The sequence below is a fragment of the Myxocyprinus asiaticus genome, chromosome 34 (assembly GCF_019703515.2).
Source record: "Myxocyprinus asiaticus isolate MX2 ecotype Aquarium Trade chromosome 34, UBuf_Myxa_2, whole genome shotgun sequence".
In the NCBI taxonomy this organism is placed as follows: domain Eukaryota; kingdom Metazoa; phylum Chordata; class Actinopteri; order Cypriniformes; family Catostomidae; genus Myxocyprinus; species Myxocyprinus asiaticus.
In genome coordinates, this window is record NC_059377.1 from 31,313,903 (window position 1) to 31,336,036 (window position 22,134).

Below are 22,134 nucleotides of genomic sequence, written 5' to 3' on the forward strand. Positions count from 1 at the left end.
TTACAGCCTGATCTGAGGGGGGAGGGGTTGCTTGCACTGATGGTGCTGAAAATAACAGTGATATCAATCATATCGGTGTTGTAACAGTGATATTTAAAATTTCAGCACACGTTATTTAGCATTAATGATAATAAAAAAGCATTTTATTTGTATTTTTAGGGGGCCCTTGGCTTCTGGGGGCCCTAGGCGGTTGCCTACTTTTGCCTAGTGCTAAGTCCGCCTCTGCCTGAGACGCCACTGACCCTAAGTATCCATTCAAAACATTCTTCGTCCTGCTCTCTGCTCAGGTGAACAGCAGCATGTCTGTTTTGCCGGTCCCTCCTCCTCCTCCGTCACGCTACTTTGCCTCCCATCCCCCTCCCATTGGCTGCCAGCCGTCTAAACAGCTCCAGCTGCAATCACCGCCGCCGCCGCTGCTGCTTCTACGAACTGCCGGCTATTTGATCACCTCCATCCCGCACAGCCTCTGCCTCCCTCCGTTGCTCTGCAAGCTCACGGACCTCCGCCAACACATCCATCATGACGGGCGTCGCGGCTGCCTCCTTCTTCTCCAACGTCTGCCGGTTTGGCGGTTGCGGGTTGCACTTCGAGTCCCTGGGCGAGCTCATCGTTCACATCGAGGATAACCATATCGGTAAGTCTCGCTTCGGTTTCGGCCTCCTGTCCCGCTAACCAGCCGCTCTCAAGCTCTAGAGAAGGCACGTCTGTGCGTTTCGCGCTTGGCCGGTTTGCGTGGACTGACGCGTTAAATCTACCAGACGAACACAAAATAGCGTTAGTGTTGGCCCGGTTTGAATATAAGGCGATAGAGAGTCACAGGCAGGTTTCAGCTGCGGGTGCACGGGTTTGTGCACAGACGCTGCTCTGTTTAGATCTAGGCCTGAATGTACCGTAATTAGCGCTCGCTGCAGAGAGCCATTGTTTACGCCTGTGTTGTGTATTCTAGCTGTCTATCAAGTCCGCAGGAGCGAGTGCCTATTTAGGGGATTCACGTTTTGTGAAGGTTCAGATGCAAAAAATTCCCTTTTCAATCTAATCTCAAGTTAAGTGTTTTACTAAATTGCAGAATGTTTTACAGAAATCATGCAAAGTAATTTATCAGTTATGTATTTTGGCTATTAATCTATGCTCTCACCTGTATGCATTGTTATCAGTATCATTACTAAGAGTATACACAAACTTCTATATAAAGAAAAGTACTGAGGATGATAGTCCTCATTCCTACAGGTTCTTATACACCACATACAGTAGTTTACATGCAGTGGTATCCCCAAAATTAATTCCAATTATACCATAATTACACATGCACAACTGTGCTAAAAAAGAATAATTCCTCGTGCAATCCATACAATATAGTATTTCAATACTATACAGTAAAACCACATGACAAAATGTTATGCATGTTTTGTATGCATTACATACAGATTATTTTGTAGTAAGACTTGCAATATGAACATCAGAATAGACATTGTTTAATGGCCAATGAGGATGACAATCAGTGACATGATGTCCATATAAGTTCAGCATTAGTGACCTTACATGACCTTACTTGCCAAAAGATCTGAGCCTTACAGATCTGTGATGTATAATGGGGGGATTTTTGTTTCTTTTTTTTAATTTATTTTTTTAAAGTGTATACATATATGCTTGCATATGTTTACAATCTGCTAATATTTATTTTAATGGCAGAGCTTCACTCAGCTTGTTGCCATAGTGACTTCAGCTGTCACATGGAAGGCCTCTGTCACAGTGAAACACACACACCTGCTGCCCAGTCTGTTGCTGTAACCTCATAAAAGATCAGCTGGCCTAATTTCCCTCAGGGGTTACAGATCAGACTTAAAGGTTCTGACCTCAGTGCTCTTGTTTTAATGAGCACAACAATGAGAGAAACCCTCCCATTGATCATTAATACCACTAATCAATAATAATCCTATTGAGTGCTGACCCCATACTGTGCCTAAGGTTGGCAGTTTGCCAGACATGAAGATGATTGTTAAATTAATCTTGTATGACTATGAAATTAAGTTTAAGATTTTATATGCTCATTAAGGGATAGTAACACAGGAGAATATCATGATAAATATAGAACTTTAATCAGTAAGCATTGCCTTGGTTAATACTAGTTTTTGATATGTAATATTTTGAAAATTATGTTAGAGCTTGACAGGGCTAACCTATATTTTAGACAGCTGGCACTTAAAGCAGGATACAGTCTCTGTCCACATCTCCTGAATTACATCCCATGATTGTCTCCAACTCTTCCTCTTGTTCATAGCCTTAGGAAACTGCACACACACAAACACATGCAACAATTTAAGCGTTACTGGAGACAGACCGTTGTTTTTGTATGAGTTTGTTAGCTTGTAACGTTAGTAACAAACTATTAATTAGTTTGCTTTTTAATGATAGACTAATACAGAATGTATTTAAAGGAATGGATAAAAGGGCTACAAACATTTTAAATCACTATACACGATCAACCCTGATGTTTCATGTTGCCACTTTGCTCTTCTGAAGTGTCGTTCCATCTCTGATAAAGCCTCTTACCTCAATTAAATAATCACCAACAATAATCTTGATATGTTACTACTCGTTGAAACCTGGCAAGTACCCAATAATTATTTGCAGCTGAACCTTCTTACACCAAATGGATATAAACACCTGTCCAGACCGCGGCTACATGGCAAGGGGGGTGGCCTTGCTGTCATCTGTCGAAATGATTTGCGTCTCGCCCAAATTGATTTCCACAACACAAATACATTTGAATATATGGTATATATGGAGGGCTGATTCAAAAAGCTATATCATCCTCCTAAGGCTCAATCTGACTTTATTCCGAACTCAGTGAACTGTTGGCTCTTGCCTGTGCTTCGTCATCTCGTGTCCTCCTGCTTTAATATTCATGTGGATACAGTTTGCTCTAATTCATCTCAACTATTGTCTGTTTTTGACTGTTTTAATTTGACTCAACAGGTGTCTTTTTCTACTCATACTCATGGTCATATTCTTGATTTAATCTGTACATTTGGGTTTGATATTGCTTCAGTGTCTCCTTTTGACACTGGCATCTCTGATCATAAGCTTATTAAATTTAGTTTTAGTCTACCTGCTCAGAAAAATGCAATAACAAAATGATATCCTATCGTGACCTTAAATCTGTCGATGTCACATTATTTTCTGTGTCCATCGCTTCCTCTGCCATTTCTGATATCTTTGATGTCTCCTGTCCTTCACTGATACTTTCTAAGTACCACTTTGTTATTTCTGAAATTTTGCATGAGCATGTTCCTATGAAGACTAGGTCTGTTCCCTCCTCCCACACTTCCCCCTGGGATACACCTGTGATCCGGGCCTTAAAAGTCACTGGTAGACAGCTTGAGAGGCTTTATAGGAAAACAGGTCTTACTGTTCACCATCTAGCTCTCATTGAACACCTCAACGCATACAAAATTGCTCTGAACTCTGCACGGTCTATGTCTCTACAATTATCAGTAAAGCAAGCAATAGGCCCAAGGTTCTGTTTGACACGATAAATAAGCTCACCCAACCTCCAGCTCATGATGACCATGCATCTGATGAGCTTTGTTGTTCTTTCCTGAATAATTTCCAGGAAAAGTTGAATGCTGTCCGCCAGTGCTTTATAGATGAGGCTTTAAATTTTAGTTTTACGCCAGACCACTCTTGTCAATATTTGTCTAGTTTTACTCCTACAAACCCCTCCTCTATCAGTGACTTAATACTGAAGTCCAATTCTTCATCTTGCCAACCTAATCCTGCTCCCACATCCCAACCAAACTCTGTCATTCTGTCATTTCTGCACCTATCTCACATTTCATAAACAGATCTCTAGCTTCTGCTTCTCTCCCTTTACCACTTAAAACTGTGGCAGTAACTCTAGTACTTAAAAAAACCTAACTTGAACCCTACTGTTCTTTCTAATTTTCACCCTATCTCTAACTTACCATTCATTTCCAAAATACTGGAAAGAGTTGTTTCCTCCCAGTTACAATCCTTCCTTGTTCAAAATTATCTTGTTGACCCCTTTCAGTCTGGCTTTCACCCACTTCACAGTACTGAAACCGCCCTTGTAAGGGTTGTCAATGACCTACTACTCACTGGTGACTCAGGTTCTCTCTCCATTCTTCTATTACTTGATCTTAGTTCTGCTTTTGATACTGTTTGCCATGAATTACTTCTCTCCCGCCTCGTGGATGTTGGTGTCACTGGTGCTGCTCTCTCCTGGCTTTCTTCATAGCTCACGGATAGACAGTTTTACAATTCAATGCAAAATTATCAGTCACCTACTGTTTCCCTGAAATTAGGTGTCCCTCAGGGATCGGTTCTTGGTCCTCAATTCATTATATATATACTGCCTTTGGGTCAACTTATTCGGCGCCATGGTTTCAGTTAACACTGTTATGCTGATAACATTCAAATATGTACATCTTGTAGATCTGCTTCCACTCTCCAGACCAGTCCACTATCAACATGTGTAAATGAAATAAAAAAATGGCTTAACTCCAACTTCCTAAAATTGAACGTGGATAAAACTGAGATCATTATTATTGGAAAACCAACACTTACGAAAAAAATTCCTTATGACTTTGGTTGTGATATTGATGGCACTTTCATTAAACCATCCAACACTGTAAAAAATGTAGGTATCGTCTTTGATCCCTCCCTCACTTTAGAAGCTCATATTAAATCTGTATCTAAAATTGCCTTCTTTCACCTTCGCTGCATTGCTTGCCTTTGTCCCTTTATCAGTCTCAAAGATGCCGAATCACTGGTTCATGCATTTATATCCTCACGTCTTGACTATTGCAATGACCTCTTCATTGGTTTACCTGCTAACTCTATTGCTAGGTTGCAATATATTCAAAATTCTGCTGCTAGAATTCTTACACATACCAAGCACTCAGCTCATATTACTCTATTCCTGTTTGAACTTCACTGGTTACCAGTTTTGTTTCGCATCAAATATAAAGGAATCCTGCTTACTTTTAAATCGCTTCATGGTCTGGCACCTCACTATCTTAGTGAATTGCTTCTCCCCTACAACCTGATCCACTCGCTTAGGTCTTCTGGGTCCGGACTCCTTTCTGTCCCTAGATATCGCCTCTCTACTATGGGTGGCAGGTCATTCAGCGTAGTAGCACCTAATTCACTCCCCCTGACTCTTCGCAGCATCTCTTCTATCTCTGAATTTAAATCTCAACTTAAAACTTTTTTTGTTTTCTCAGTGTTATTTATCTTAATGTGTTATGTATTCACTCTCAGATCTGAACTGTGTTTTTGTGACTGTTCTTTGTTTGTGTATTATTGTGTTACTATTGTAAAGTGTCCTTGAGCTCTGGAAAGGCACTATATAAATTAAACATTATTATTATTATTATTATTACACTGTTCACACAGTATAGTGTGTGTGTGGCCTGAAGTGACTTTTGACTTTACGTAGAGACAAGAAGCAACTAAATACAGCATCAGGGCTTCTGTTTTATTTAGTTTAATGTTTTTTCTACCGTTAAGATATTTCATAAAGTTAGATTAAATTTAGATTTAAATTGTTTTTTTTTTTTTTTGGCATTTTGACATTCTTTAGTATTACAAACGTTTTAAAAAAATGTATTAAATAGATTTTTTTGGAAAAACAATTATCAAACAATAAACCATAGTGGCAAAGTTAAAATCCTTTGCCAGAAGTTTCTGCTAATTTATCACAAATAATACAATCATATCTCATTATTTACATTTTTTGATCCTTTATTCAGTTGTTGGAACATCTTTTGTAGCAATTACAGCTGTGAGTATCATGAGTTAACTTCTACTAACTCTGCACTTTAGTGTTGCCTTGACTGTGTGCCCTGGTTGTCGTCATGGTAAATACAGCTGGAAAATTAAATATAGTCACTGTTGTGTGCGCTTTGGAACAAGTTTTCTTTAAGGACCTCTTTCTTAAAGACATTTTGATTATTCCCACTTTTGACTACCATTTGAAAGGTAATGAAAATAACCTAGTTTTGTCTAAACATTTGGCATTCAGGTCAAAGAAATTTGTTCTCAATGCTCTCAAGGTCCTTTTAGGCAAATAAACTGGCTTACACAACGGTAGTTACACAATTACTTATGGAATATAGTGTGTTATTACAATGTAATAAGTCATGTAATTTCTGATGCTAAAGATGTTACAGACACATCTTTAGAAAGAGCGTTTTGAGTAAGTCACAATATGCTGGTGTTTTTAAACTCTCCCAAGTCATAGTGACTGGTTAGTTTGTGTTAAACCAATGATTGCAGTTTGATTTTGTAATGCACAGTCACTTGCTTATTTTATCTAACAGCAGTAAATCTTCCATATGATATTGCTTGTAAATTGCAAGCTTATTCTTCTGTTTAATGTTGAGAAAATCAAAGTGAATCCACACACTTGATTTGAATGTGACTGGAGTATTGTTAATCCAACACACTCTCACAGCAAAATGGTCAGGATTCGTACGACTTTTCTAAATTTGGCTAATTCGTATGATATCGTGCGACTGCACTCTTTTGAATTCCTTCGACTTTCACTACAGCCAATGACGTCGCTGGACATCGTTTCCATCTAATATGCAACAATTACTTGCTTCTGTCACACAAAACAGCTTCCTATCATGTTTACACACTCTACTGATTGGTTAAGTTTAGATAAGGGGTTTGGGTAAGGGCATAATATTAATAAGCATGTCCTTAATGCCTCGTGAGGGAAAATTGCGCTTCTGCATTAGACATCTGGGAATTTGCACATGAAAAAGTCGTGCGACGAAATAGCCACCTCGTAAATTATTTACGACTTTTCATGAGATCAGATTGGTGAATCTGTTGACCCATGCTATTTTCTACAGAATCATTGTCATACCTTCCCTCAAGTTAAAGTGGAAAGGGTACCTTTATTATCCAATGAACTTCGGAAGTAGCTATAGTCTGTTGCATGTAAGCTTACTAATAATATTAAAGCAAAAATAACATTAAAAAAACATAGGATATAATATTAAAATCAATACATAGTGGAGGTATGTTGATTCAATACAACGACAAAAGAGTATATTGAATCAAAAAGTTTTCTGTCCCCACGTCTTATGTATGTTTTATTTCATTTGGAAAATTAATTCCAACTAGGCATTCATTAGATTAGGGTAGCCATTTAACTTGTTTACTATGTCCCTTTGGCTAACTATCTAACTAATTTAGCAGAAAGAGAGAAAATGTGACTGCACTTTTTACCTTGGGGTCAAACATTGCATCTTCTACAGGCCACGTTCAACAGCTCAGAAATCTGAAGCCTTGTTTTGATTTTAGGACCTTATTCTTTAGCACATTTGTCAAGTGAAACATGTAAAATAATAAATCTGAAAATAGCAAGGGTTGCTAATGATATAAAAATTGATGACGTCTCAAGCAGACACTGTAAAATAATTCAATAAAATGCCTTGTCCTGCACCAAGAAATTGGGATTGGTCCATTATAATTTGTGATGAGGAAAGTAACAGTTACAACAGAAGAACTTGCAACTTCATTTCATGTCTCGAAAGTCAAAATTACTGACTGTCTGACCAAATACATAGAGATCTGAAATGCTTCACATATTATTTTCAGTTCTGCTTCTTCTTAATTGTTTTCATACAGCTTGAACAATTTACCCCAGTTTATCAATGAACTACAATTTGCAGTCTGGAGTTTTACTCAAACATATGAACCTAGAACTAAAGTAACATTGCCTCCTGGTGGTAAAGAAACGGCATCTTTTTTATTATTCGGCAAGACAGACATTTGCTGACTGTCATAAGATCTGTGCACTCTGATGGAGGATTATTAAATGCTACCAAGAACAAGCTCTCATGTAGCTCTATACAAAATACAAGAACAAATAAATGTTTCCCCTTTAACTAATATCACTGTAAACCCTAATATTGTCATAACTGGAAAAATCAAGTCATTAAACATTAGTTGAAATGTTCTGTTTTGGGCTCATAACTCAAATATCAAGTTCAAGTTCCTTGAACCTATTTTTCTTAAGAATCCATAGACTTTAGATTTTAAGTGTTAACAACTAATATTTTTAAATAACTATTGAGTACCCAATTGAGGCTATGGGGAATACCCACAATGCCTTGCACATGAATTATTTAAATATTTTTTCTTGGTCAAAGGGAACATATGGGGGCATTTAAATAGTTGTTATTAAGAATTCATAGAAGTTTTAGCTATTTTGTAGTATTATTTGTGTTGTTTTGTTGCAAATAGTTGTTTCGTTTGATGAGGCCCTGACACTATCTCAGTTCTCTTTGTGCAAGTGCAGTTCTGTGGAGAAATATGTTTATTTAATAATTGACCTAGAATTAATTTTAATCTTCATTATTTAAGCTGTGTTATTGCATGACCTAAATTTGAGTCCATTCAATTTAAATTATTAAGTTGAAACAACAATATTTAGCTCAGTGGTAAAGACGCTGGCTATCACCCCTGTTTTGCTAGTTCGCTAGTTCGAATCCCAGGGAGTGCTGAGTGACTCCAGCCAGGTCTCCTAAGCAACCAAATTGGCCCGGTTGCAAGGGAGGGTAGAGTCACATGGGATAACCTCCTCGTGGTCGCTATAATGTGGTTCGTTCTCGGTGGGGCGCGTGGTGAGTTGAGCGCGGATGCCGCGATGGATGGCGTGAAGCCTCCACATGCGCTTTGTCTCTGTGGCAACATGCTCAACAAGCCACGTGATAAGATGCGCCGGTTGATGGTCTCAGACGCGGAGGCAACTGGGATTCATCCTCCGCCACCTGGATTGAGGCGAATCACTACGCCACCACGAGGACTTAAAAGCGCACTGGGAATTGGGCATTCCAAATAAAAAAAAAAAGCAAGCCTGAGTTTAGTCTACTTGCATCTAGTTACCTTATCTTAAATAGTTAAGTTCATTCCATGTGAACACCAAGTTAAGTTAATTACACATGTTTTGGAGACACATTACTCAGTTAAACTGAGGTAATAAGTTTACTCGATCAGTCGAGTAGAGTCAACTTATTAGGGTTTTCAGTGTAGCTGGTTTGATAAAAATATTAGAATTACTTGACATACGAGTATCATACGTAAATGTCAGAGCTTGTGCTTCAAAACTCGGGAAGAACAACTGTACCTGCATGTGTCTGTGTGTGAAAGAGATAGAAAGAGAAGTTTATTGGGTATGTCTGTTTATACACTCATTTAAAAATAAAGGTTCTCAATCAGCATGTATGGTTCCATGAAGAAGCTTTAATATTGCCGGTTATTGCTTATTATACACATGACAAGTGGAATGGACATACCATGTGCAACTTTGTCTTTAGATGCTGAGAAAGACTTTGACCGGCTTGAATGGCATTTCCTTTGGTCAGTATTGGAATGCCTTGGTTTAGGTAGAGAGTATATTAATATGGTTAAAGTATTATATGCCAATCCTTCTGCTGTGGTCATGACAGGGGGCATCACCTCTCCAAAGTTTTCTATATTACGTGGGACTCGTCAAGGATGCCCTCTTTCGCCTCTCTTGTTTGCACTCTCTCTTGAGCCTCTTGAACAGAAAATTCATCAACATTCTTTGGTTAGTCCTATCACTTTTAGTAATACTTCCCATAGAATTTCGTTATATGCAGATGAGATTCTTTTATGTTAGTGATACAGCTGAGTCTATTCATCATATTTTGTCAGTATTTAACTGTTTTAGCCAATTCTCTGGGTATAAGATTAATTGGAACAAATCTTCATTGATGCACTTAAATTATTCATGCTATAAGTCTGTTTTGCCATCTTGTATACCGATAGTAACCAGCTTTAGATATTTGGGTGTGGACATATTTCCATCTCTGCACACAATAGCTTTGAAAATTTTCCAGGGTATATATAATCGTGTAGCGATGGACCTGACTCGTTGGTCAACACTATCTTTATCTTTACAAGCTCGGATTTCTGTCATCAAAATGGATATTTTACCTCGCATTAATTTTTTTTCTGCTATGATACCTCTGTCGCCACCTTTAGATTTCTGGTGGCATTCCCATTCATCGTTATTCCGTAATCATTGTCTTCTTTCGGATAATAAACCTTTTGTTTTCTCTGACTGGTGTGATAAAGGGATTAATTTTTTGGCTGATGTTTGGGTGGACTTTGGTTTACGACTGTTTAATGATTTACGTGCAGAATATAATTTACCAGGCACTTCATTTTTCATCTGCGCCTGAGATCTGCCATGCGTGCATATGGGGTTCCTTGGGGCTCTAGTATTCCCTGTCTTACTTTGCATAAGTTGCATACTTCATGTGGAAGTACAAGGGGTATGGTTTCATCGTTGTACCTGTTATTTTTTGGAGGCTTCTTATAAAAAGTTATCAGTTGTGGACATTTGGTACAGAGATAATTATGGGATTGGCTCAGAAGACAGTAATGACATATGTTGGGACTCAATTTGGGCTAACCTCAAACATGTTTCTAAAAACCCTAATCATCAACTGATCCATTTCAAGATGATTCATAGGATGTATCTCACTCCCAGGAAGCATCATTTAATGAAGCTTTCCACCTCTCCTACATGTAATGTTTGCTCAAGTGGGTGCATAGGTACATATATACACATGTTTTGGGATTGCCCTGAAGTCAACGAGTTTTGGAAACAGGTTTCCACGATGCTGAAGGACATTTTGGAGTTTGAGGTATTATGTTGTCCAAGACTTTTGCTTCTAAGTGATGACTCCTCTTACACTCTCTCTCTAACTCAGAAAAAGTTGTTTTTCTGTGGACTTACGGCTGCTAAGAAAATGCTTGCCTTGCGCTGGAAACCTCCACACTCTCTAGCGTGGACTCACTGGATGCGTTCTTTCTTGGACATTGCAAACATGGAGCTCTCAGTGGCAAGGTTACATGGAACCTCTCAGAGGACTATCTTAGCATGATTAGACGCAATTTCAAAAATTAAGGAGCAGTTTCATGTTTCTACTCTTATATTTTTTATTTATTGTATTTGGATTTTGTTTTGCACTGTTCCTAGACTATTTATGTATGCTCTGAATGTACTTTTGGGAGATGGGGGTGGGGGGTATGGTCGCCTTGGGAATGTGGGAGGGTAATCTAGAGAGAAAAAAAAAAAAAGTGTTCAGAATTATGATTATATTTTACTTTTTATTCCTGTACATTAACATTCTGTAACTCAATAAAAATTTGATCACAAAAAAAAATAAAAAAATAAAAAAAAAGTTTTAATATCTATGGAACCTTCCCATAGCATAATAGGTTATTTGTTGTTGAAAAATGTTCTTTAGACTATAAAAAGTTTTTTCATAACGGTTCTTTTAAGAATGGTTCTTCTGTGGCATTGGCATTGCTGCAAAAACCACTTTGTTGGAACCGTTATTGTTAAGAGTGTAGTTGCTTAGGCCAAATGGAATTTTTGATTATGTCATATACCCTCCATTTGCCAGCTAGATGTTGCTCCGGGTATTCTGACCTGTATTTATGTAAGTTGTTTGTGTTTGGGAATGGAAACCTGTTTGTACATGCCTGGTACGTGTTCCCATCTATTGTAATTGCATGTAGCAGGTAAAAAATGACATCATTATAAACAATTGACAACAGAGAGATACTTTTTTAGAGTTTGTTTGTTATCCTCTGTGTATTTCGTCCTGTTTATGCTGCAGGTTACTAAACCTTTTCTGTCCCTTTCTCTGTAAAAAGTGTTGAGAGCTGGCAACAAAGCAACAAGGACACTAAATTCAACTTTGGTGAAATAATTAATGTGAGAAAGATAATGTAACACAACATCAGTTGAGCAGTTTGAATGGTTGGGCTTGCATAAATAATGCTTTCTTTCATGTGTCACTGAACCATATAAAGCTAAACAAAAAATCAGCGCTATTCAGAACCCATATTTGAAAACATATGAGGAGACTTAGCACAGACGTACTTACTTACGTATTTACACGGAATTCTCTAAGGGCATTTCTGTACTGGCACTAACCTAGCCTAAAACCGTTCTTCTGAACTTTATTAAACCGAAATATAGCTACTATAAGCAGGGCCGTAACCACCATACACATTGAGGGGGACATGTCCCCCCCAATATTCATAATAGTGGTCTACTGATATGGGTTTTTCCATGGTTGATTATTAAATTATAACTTTTGGTACCCCCAATCCTGAATATGTAGTTACATCCTTGACTATAAGGCATTCAGAGTGTTGAGTACACTTTGGAGTCAGTTTTAAAAATTGTGTGACTTTACTTTCAGTGGCCAATAGATGTCAGGCTTGTAACACAATATCCGTTGGCTCATTCCTCAGTATTGTTCTTGTTGTGAGATATTATGGTGTATATTTGTAATGTTCTTCCAATATTGTTCTTAAGTGTTTAGTGGTGAATTTTGGTGTTTTCCCATCATTGTAAAAGTTTTTCAAATGCAAAATAAACTCCCTGCTGAAAAAACAAACAAATGTCTTATAGCCTATAGATAGTTTGTTGGTCTTAATTGGTTTAAGATGGTTTAGCTGGTCTCGATGCCTGGTGAAGCTGGTATTCAGTTGGTCAGCCAGCTGGTCTTCCAGTCAAACAAGTACCCAAAACCCCTCTTAAACCATCAAACTAGACCACCCTGACAATCCTGATGGCCAGTTAAGATCCACAAACCACCTTAGGCTGGCTTAAGTTTATTTTTATTTTTTTTCTGCAGGGATAGTATCAAGAAGTGATTGTTATATAAAATAAGTCTATTCAGCTCTGTTCAGATCATTATGATTTTACTGTGAGTGTGTGTGTTTAAAAGAGAGAGTTGCATTAAATGACTCGTCAGGCCTTTTATGAGGCAATTAGTGAGATCCAGTGGAAAATTCATTATACCAACTTTCCTAGTCCCACCCAAATCTCTGTGTGGGTTTGGCTGTATGTGCATGTGTGTATATTTTGTGCATTTGTGTGAGTGTGAATGTTTACGTTTTTGTTTCCCTTTGCATGTGTGTGTGCTTGTCCTTTAACATGTTTGTGTGTGTGTACATATAGAAGTGTTTGGAGCATTGTATCCTGCTGAGCTCTGAGAAGTGTAATTACAGCCTCGTTTAGAGTTCTCTCCATCCCCTCCTCCCCACTGTCTTCCCCTCCTCTCCGTTCCCTCCATCCGGAGACCTGCTGCTCTCCAGCACATTAAAACACTCCACTGCTTTTTAATTAGCCGTCTGGAAAACAAACCCGGCATTCCTACATTGCCGCACCATGCCAGGCTCCTCTGTACACACATACACAGATGCACGCACTCACTCCAACAGGGACACCCACATGTAGCTTTCTGATGTTTTTTGTTAAAGTCCACCACAGGGTGGCACATTTGCTGTTCTGACACCTTAAAATAGCTTATTTCTTCCCAGCTACACCCCAAAAATGTTCTTATACTTATATATTTCTATGTAGTTTAGATCCACCTGATCCCAAAGCAGTGTTGCATCTGTACAGGAGAGCAGTAAATTGCCCAGTGAGGTTTGTGCAGAATTTAATGATATGGCTGTGAATATAGAGCATGTTTATGGGCAGAAAGTTCTTTAATGTCCTCACAGAGGGCCCAGTATTATTAGCCCTACATAAAGATTTCATAGGGATTTAATACTGGTCATGGCCCATTAAAATGCAATATTACTGCTACTGGTAGGGACAAGTGGTGCTCTCAGCTTGAATGGTTGTTGTTTGTGCTGAATTATGACGGCCATTATTGAATATTTATGATTTTCCTAAATGTAAAACTTAACTTTGGGGTGTTCAGTGTAATGTAATGTGTGTGTGTGTTTAGTTGCGTATTTCCTTTCTCCTTTTCCTGTGGTTGTGGAAGGACCTTGTGTGCCTCTGTTTTGTAGGTGAAGGGAAATCATAAAATTGGAAAACATTAACTTTGCCCTCCCTACATTGTTTTGCACCTGGCACACTTAATTACACTTCACCTCCATCTCAACACACACACACACACCACACACACACACACACACACACACACACACACACACACACACACGTGTTTTTATATAATTTTACCATTGCTCTTAAACTAAACTCTAATACAAATGAAAAAAAATATATATATTTTTAATAAATGCTTAAAATAAATTACAATTAAAAGTGAATACTTGTCTGCATGAAGTGTAAGTTTTCAAAAGTTAGTACTTACATTTTTAAGCTTTCATTTTAAAGTACACACCAGCAGGTAAAATGATTTGGAAATGCCAATAAAGCACTGATGAAGACCACCTCAGTGGACCACCTGAGATACAACAAAGTGTGTGTGAGGCAGGGTCCTCTTTATGAGGTGAGCAATGCCTAATTTATGCAGTGCAGACACTAGAAAGAGCTCTGATGGGATTTAGGCAGAAACACACACACACACACATACAGGTGGCACTCTGGAATGCTTTTACAACAAAGACTAAGAAAACATATCTATTATGTGTAACTTGCACAATTCATTTGTCTTTTGCAGTCTTTTTGGAGTTTTGGAAATGTTTTAAACTATTCTAGAAGTTACAATGTTGTGCTTAAAGCCGACTGGGTTGCAAATAACACTTTTGGAGGTTGTGTGTCAAATGTGACAGAGTACAAAAGAGTTTTACGTATGCGAGACCTGGCACACTCTACAAAGCATTAAGAGAGCGTGTAGAAGTTACTTCATTTTAAAGGAGAATAATGGTTAAGTGATCACGGTGGAATGCTTTTAATGGCTTTGGGAAATACCTCATTTAGACATATGGGACCTATTATATACACTGTCTGTTATACACAAATATAACTATGCATACGCATGCAATGCAAACCATTTTGAACATGAACACCCTGCTTTTCTTTGACTCCGTTCTTCCCTCTAAATTATTGTGCAGAATGTGCCAGCCTCACTCACACACACACCTCTGCATGTCTTTTTTTCTCTTTGTGAGGTCTGTTGTGCACTATTTAAGTTTTAATGAGCTCTAAGCATCCATTGACATACTACAATTGTCACACAAACACATACAGTAAACAATACCTTCATTAAATAACATGTTTAAGTGTGTGCACATGTGTACATGAGAGAGACAGATAGACATACCAAGATGTTTAATATCATCAGAAGGGTCTCTTTGCCACATGAGGGCAGTCTCAGGCCGTGATACAGAGGATAGTAGGACACACACACACACACACACACACACTTGGCAGACATTAAAGTTTAAGCATTGCCTGGTGTGCCTCAGGCACTGGAAGCTACCTGCTGTCACAAGCAGAATGGAAAAATTGTGGTGGGGCATTAGGGGAACTTGTTTGAATAAGTTTACAGTAAGCACAAAAGAACATTTTTAAGCAACAACACACTGTTATTTAATGTGTTAGTGTATACAGTGGTTCCAAAAACATTCTGGACACTTAAAATGTATGTAATTTATTGCATTAAATAACAAAAATGTGGCATCTGCAAACAAATGATGCTAGACTTTTCCTCAAGATTAACTTTATACATGCAAGTATCCATAAGTCATAGCAATAGTATTCATATTTGGTGAAGAAAAGCCATGGTAAAGTTGTTTATTATTCAGGATTACTTCCTTGAGTTACTTCTACATTCAGTGTCGGTGGGCAAAACAACTTTCTGTGCTTTAGCGCTTGTTTTGGGAACTGCAGCAGCTCCTGACACTTGATCCAAAGCTCAAATATTATTGATCGGGCCGTTTCATCACCAAGCGCGAATGGGGGAAAAAATTGACAAACTTGCCCTAAAAAAAACGTTTGCATTGTCTGTGTGCAAATGCTCATTTTCAGCATGAAAGGCTCCAAAGGTATCCATTTTTTTCTACTCAAAATCTTCATCATGGTGAGAAATTGCAGCGAAAATTTGTGTTTGGTGTGAAATGGCCTCTAATCAGTTAAGAATGAACCATTTTTAACAGGTGTAGTTCATTTCATTAACAATGTTGCGCAAAGTTTGACAACCAGAAAGTGTCCTTATACTTCTTGAACAATGTTGAGCGATCTGTTGTTGTTTATTTATATGAAACCTAACAAATGTCTTTTTTGAAATGTTTGGCTAGAAAAGTGTATTTGCTCTACCTTTCTTTAAAATAAATGCCACTTGATTTGATATTTTGTTATATAATACAAAGATTTTCATACATTTTTCAGTGTGGCTTAAGTGTTCAAATAGTTTTTGCCCACTGTATGACATATTGCATACCCAGTATAACCTTTAACGTCTTTACACCTATACATGCATCTTCACCTTCACCTTTATCCTATGTATTTTACAGTTTAATATGCTTGTATTCTCTGTACCTCTCTCAGATACAGATCCCAGGGTTCTGGAGAGGCAGGAACTGCAGCAGCCAACATATGTTGCTCTGAGCTACATTAATAGGTGTGTACACGTGTGTGTATGTCATATCTGTCAACTAATGTTCTAAACAAAAAATACACTTCAGGACAAAAATGCTTTCCTTCTAAAATATAGATTAAAAAATGTATTGAAGTACATTAAAGCAAGTTAAGGGATTTTAAAATTAAAAAGTTTTGTCATTTCTGTGACACTATAGCAGGAAGTCAAGAATACAGGGCCAAAAAAATAATAATAGTAATAATGCATGGCCTCAGTTCTCTATGTTACAAAACAAAATTACTTTTGAAATTTCTTGTGGTGCCGCTTGTGTTGCAGAAATTACATTGCTTGGTTCTTGGGAGGTCGGTAAAGAATAATGACTGTTTAATTTGACATACTTTAATGATTGCCTAAAGCTTGTCAATTGTAGCTTTATAAACTACTGTCATTCTAAGAACCTCAGGTTACATCATTATCATGGCATGTATTCTGTTTTTGTTTAGATTCATGACTGAAGCAGCACGCAGAGAGCAAGAAAGTCTGAAGAAGAAGGTCCAACCCAAAATTGCTATATTAGTCACCGGAGGTGTATTACGTAACAATACAGCCACGCCTCCTCGCCATAGCAACGGCAGCCTAACACCACCTGTTACTCCGCCCATCACTCCATCATCCTCCTTCCGCAGCAGTACACCAACAGGTTGTTGGAGTGTGTGTGTGAGTGTGTGTTTAGTAGGGGATAATGTACAGTCAGCCTGTACAGTTGTGGTGCAGGTTGTTACCGCAAAATAAACCCCGGCAGGGTGATCTTGTATCAGCCTGGAGGGGTTTATTTTGTGATAATAACTGGCTGACTGTACATTAACCTGCTTATTACACAGCTACTTACCAAATAAATAAATACATGGACATAAAATATTGATTTGCATTTAAATCATGTAATTATGTCGGAAGAAATAAATTGCTGGATAGCTAAATTCCACCTCCGGTTTGTTTCAGAGTTAAGTTGGTGTTTATTTTGTAGATAATGACCATCTGACTGCTCATTATCCAGCTTATTACAAGACTTCTTGCCAAATAAACAAATAAATGGACATGAAATATTGATTTATGTTGAAATTGTCATTATGTGACAAGAAATAAATCGCTAAACAGCTAAATTCCACCTCCGGTTTGTTTCAGAGTTCTGTTGGTGTTTATTTTGTATATAATGACCGTCTGACTGCTTTTTATCAAGCTTATTACAAGACCACTTGCCAATAAAAAAATAAATGGACATAAAACATTGATTTGCTTTCAAAGTATGTCATTATGTGAGAAGTAAATCACTGAATAGCTAAATTCCACATCTAGTTTTCTTCGGGGTTCTGTTGGTGTTTATTTTGTATGTAATGACCATCTGACTGCTCATTATCCAGCTTATTACAAGACTACTTGCCAATAAATAAATTAATGGACATAAAACATTGAGTTGAAAACATTTTATTAGCTTTCTTGTAGAGATCGTACAGTGATCTGTGAGGCAGGAAAGATGGCTTGCAATACCCGGAGCGGTACGTGGATGTGCGGTTGTTAATCAGAAATATCAGACCGCTAGTTGGTGCCATTGACCAATCAAAATCAAGTATTCCAGAGAGCCATGTAATAAGGAGAGGATAAAGTTTGGAAAGACTAAAATATAGATGTACTATATGTAAGAAAAAAACATTATAATAGATTAGATTAGATTCCTTTGTTGTCATTGTAGCATGTACAACAAAATTTTGTGTAAATTAAATTTAAGAACAAGATGCAAGATGCTATTCGAGCATTACAATTAACTTGTTATAAAATAACTTTATAGTGTAAATTAGTGATTGTAATTCTCAATAAAAATCATGTTATTTGTGCCTTAACAGCTACTGATTTCTCATAGTTTTTAATTAATATTACACAAATTAAACTTTTCTTGCATATTAAAGGGATAGTTCACCCAAAAATGTAGTCAGTCACCATTAATTTTCACTGCATCTTTTTTCCATATAATGAATGTGAATGCTGACTGAGGCTAACATTCTGCCAAACATCTCCTTTTGTGTTCCACTGAAGAAAGAAAGTCAGACATGTTGTGTGGAACAACATGAGGGTGAGTAAATGATGACAGAATTTTTATTGTTGGGTGACCTATCCTTTTAACAGCTGATTTTTTCATACTTTTAATATTATTTTCCCAAATATGACTTACCTTGCATAAAAAAGGGTCTGACTTTTTCAGATAATTTAGCTCCTAAATTATTGTTTGTTCAATTTGCTAACAGAGAGTTAGATGTCCTATTAACCTAAAACTGCTCGAATGCATTATGTGTGAGTGTGTTTATGTCTGGATCTCAAAAGTTTCCGTTCATTTAAACCTAAGCCAGGGTGCCGTCCACACCTCCTGCAGCTCAACTTGTCTCCTAATGTAAATTTAAAAAAGTCATTAGATCAGTTGATGTTCTGTACTAATAAACGAGCCAGTAGTCAGCAACAAATCCTAAATAGTAGACTTGATATTTACCTGATAATTTAAGTTGAAATAGGTTAAATCCAGATAAAATCCAAGGAGGTTATATCAGCTGGCTGTGTTTCATAAACAGTAGTACTTTCAGAAATATTAAGTCTGAACTGAACTGTATATATATATATATATATATATATATATATATATATATATATATATATATATATATATATATATATTATTATTATTATTATTTTTTTTTTTTTAAATGCTTATGATGAAGCATAGGATAATTAGACCAAAGGGCACGTTTACTTTTTCAGTTCTCATTAGCTCTTTCATCAGCAAATATATGAAGCAAATTAATGACAAATTAACAAGTTTCTTGTTGTGCCCCAGGCAGTGAGTGTGATGAGGAGGAAGTGGAGTATGAGGACTCTGACAGCGATGAGTCCTGGACTACAGAAAGTGCCATCAGCTCAGAGTCCATCCTCAGCTCCATGTGCATGAATGGAGGCGATGAGAAACCCTTCGCATGTCCTGTTCCAGGCTGCAAGAAGAGATATAAGGTACTGCACACACATGTTTGTAATCATGTCTTTCTGAGGACTTTATGGAGTTCCAAAACAAAAGTTTGAAAAGAGCATGCTCATCTAATTTTGCAATCACCCACTAAGCATTAGGGCTGGGTAAAAATATAGATTTTCCGATGCATCGCGATCTTCATTTGAACTTCATCTCGACAGTGATTCTTAAATCCTAAGATTTATCTTTTACTTATATGCGGAACTCTTTGTATGTAATTAGCCACTGGTTGGTAAATGTTCAGATTTCACTCACCAGTGACTGAGTTTTGGCAAAGAAGTTCAGTATCCTTTCACTGAATGTTGAGAGTTTAAGGTTAATTTGACTCATTCTGTGTAATGTGTGTCCAAAGACGAGATCCACGCAATCCATTTGTCATTGATTAATGTAACTTTTAATACCCTTTCTGTTCTTTACATCACTATCTATACATAGATATTTAATTTTAATCACGAATAGCACTTGCACGGATGAGGTAAAGAAGCCACTGGAGTCCTCTCACGATAATATGCGCTTGTTTACAGACACTCTTTACAGAACTGCTGTTTTTCTTAAAGAGACAGTACCGATTTTTAGCACGTGTTCTGCAAATCAAAGTAAATACAATGTAAATAAAAATTATGCAATACACATGTAAAAAAATATATGCAGTATAATATCATATTTATAAATGGAATACATGGATTTGGAAAATTTTTAAAAGCTAAAATGTGACCAAAATGAAGAAAACAAATGCAATATTATTTGTTAAATTAAGATTTTCATAATGTGCCTTGTTAGATGGTCCCCCTGTATAATTAACACCATTAGCTGGGAGAGAATATCTTTAATATTTAAGCAAAACGGACATTAGAACTGAAATATACCCATATGAATCGAATCGAGAGCTTGTGAATTGCAATCGAATTGGGAAATCTGTATCAATACCCAGCCCTGAAGAGCATAAAGGCACACTTACACAATTTATTGTTCGTAAAGAGACAGTTCACCCAAAAATTAAAATTCTGTTATGATTTACTCATCGTCATGTTGTTCCAGACTGACAGTTTCAGTCACTATTCATTTTCACTGTTTGGGATAGAGATGCACTGAAAGTAAATGGTGACCTCAACATTCTGCCTAACATTTCCTTTTGTGTTTGACACAAGAAAGAAAGTTATAGTGGTTTGGAACAACATGATGGTTAGTAAATGATGACAGAATTTTCCTTTTTAGGTGAATTATCTCTTTAATTTAAACTAATTATACAGTAGTAACCTTAGACTAACCCTTAAATACATCTTTTGACATTTTAGAAAATTTTGCTACAACGACAGATGGGGAAGCTGCAGTAATTATTATCGCTGGAATGTTCTTTAGACTCCATCTCATTTTTTTTCTCTATTTCAGAATGTGAATGGTATAAAGTACCATGCTAAAAATGGGCACAGGACACAGATCCGTGTGAGGAAGCCCTTCAAGTGTCGCTGTGGGAAAAGCTATAAAACCTCTCAAGGCCTTAGACATCACACCATCAACTTTCACCCACCTCTGTGATATATGTATACACACACACACACACACACACACACACACACACACACACACCGTCATTTTCACATTTACCTAAACATTTTTTCATTTACATTTTGTATCACGCTTAAACTGGGATCAAATGCTGATTTTTCAATGATGTTTTTCTTTTTTCTTTATGTGGTTACATATGCGTGTAGATATACTTGTACATTTGCACATTCCTTGTATATCATTTATTTTCTTTTTTTTTTTAGATATCCTTTATTTTTCTTTCATGTTTTTTTTCTTTTTCTTTTTTTTATCTTAGTGACACATGATGACTTAAAAGGCATTGAGAATGAAAGTACTCTGCTGAAGATAAGGACACGCCAAACATTAGTTTCTGATATTTAAATCAGTTAAGTGAAAACATTTTACAATCATAAACGAAGAGCAGAGAGATTCTAGATCATTTCTTTTTTTCGCCTGTTAAACATACTTAGATATGTTGAAACATATATGTATACAAATGAAATTATATAAAGACACTTTTAAATATATATAGATATATATATATAATAGCTAAGTTGTATTATCCAAACGTTTTATTTTCCATTATATATTTTTCAGAACGTTTATATTGTTTTATACAAAGTTTAATGTTTATCTCATCTTTATGGACCTTTTTTGAAGTAACATTTCATATTTTTATTTGCATTGTATAGAAGCAGTCTTTTATTATCAGAATTGGAAGGATATTGATCTCAGGTCACGATACAGCTGCCAACTTTCAAACAAAAAAAACAGGAAATGGAAAAACATTGAAGTTCCACTCCGTTCCAAAACATTCCACACAGAATATCAAAGTGGCTGATATTACGCAGTGTAGCGTTACAGCGTTACTTTTCCTGTTTTATTTTCATGGGTCTGTCATTTATGCAGCACCCTCTGTGTAAAAATGTTATTGTCTGCATGTGGCCTTTTTTAGACAACTGCCTAGAGATTGCATTCAAGCAGTTTCATGAAGTAGAATCGGTTTCTCATGAATCTAGTTGCATTTAAGTCCAAGCAATATGTTTCAGTATGATCCCTGAATGAAAAAACACTTTTGTTGAAGTGTAACATCTTTATTCTGCCCTGCCACCCTGCTGTTATGGCAGCAGTGCAGAAGTGCCAAGCTATTCTTACCCACTGTTGAAGAAGAAA

At 36.9% G+C, this 22,134-nt stretch overlaps 1 protein-coding gene across 2 annotated transcripts; it reads left to right on the forward strand.

Annotated features, from left to right (window-relative positions):
• The first annotated feature begins 389 nt into the window (after positions 1–389).
• Positions 390–21,479, forward strand: LOC127425134 (juxtaposed with another zinc finger protein 1-like). Of its 2 annotated transcripts, none has more exons than XM_051670806.1 (6): positions 390–634; positions 16,340–16,412; positions 16,874–17,070; positions 19,249–19,418; positions 20,824–20,966; positions 21,257–21,479. In XM_051670806.1, the coding sequence occupies exons 1-6, from the start codon at positions 520–522 to the stop codon at positions 21,264–21,266; spliced, it is 708 nt and encodes a 235-aa protein (XP_051526766.1). In that variant the 5' UTR covers positions 390–519; the 3' UTR covers positions 21,267–21,479. The 2 variants fall into 2 exon arrangements, with proteins under 2 accessions (XP_051526766.1, XP_051526767.1); XM_051670807.1 differs by lacking the exon at positions 390–634 and adding an exon at positions 15,716–15,837.
• The last annotated feature ends 655 nt before the right edge of the window (positions 21,480–22,134 follow it).

Excerpts from the sequence above, each read along its gene's own strand:
- LOC127425134 (XM_051670806.1), top strand. The coding sequence starts at position 520 with ATGACGGGCGTCGCGGCTGCCTCCTTCTTCTCCAACGTCTGCCGGTTT. Across the intron at positions 17,071-19,248 it reads CCGCAGCAGTACACCAACAG|GCAGTGAGTGTGATGAGGAG; the intron begins GTTGTTGGAGTG and ends GTTGTGCCCCAG. Across the intron at positions 19,419-20,823 it reads GCTGCAAGAAGAGATATAAG|AATGTGAATGGTATAAAGTA; the intron begins GTACTGCACACA and ends TCTCTATTTCAG.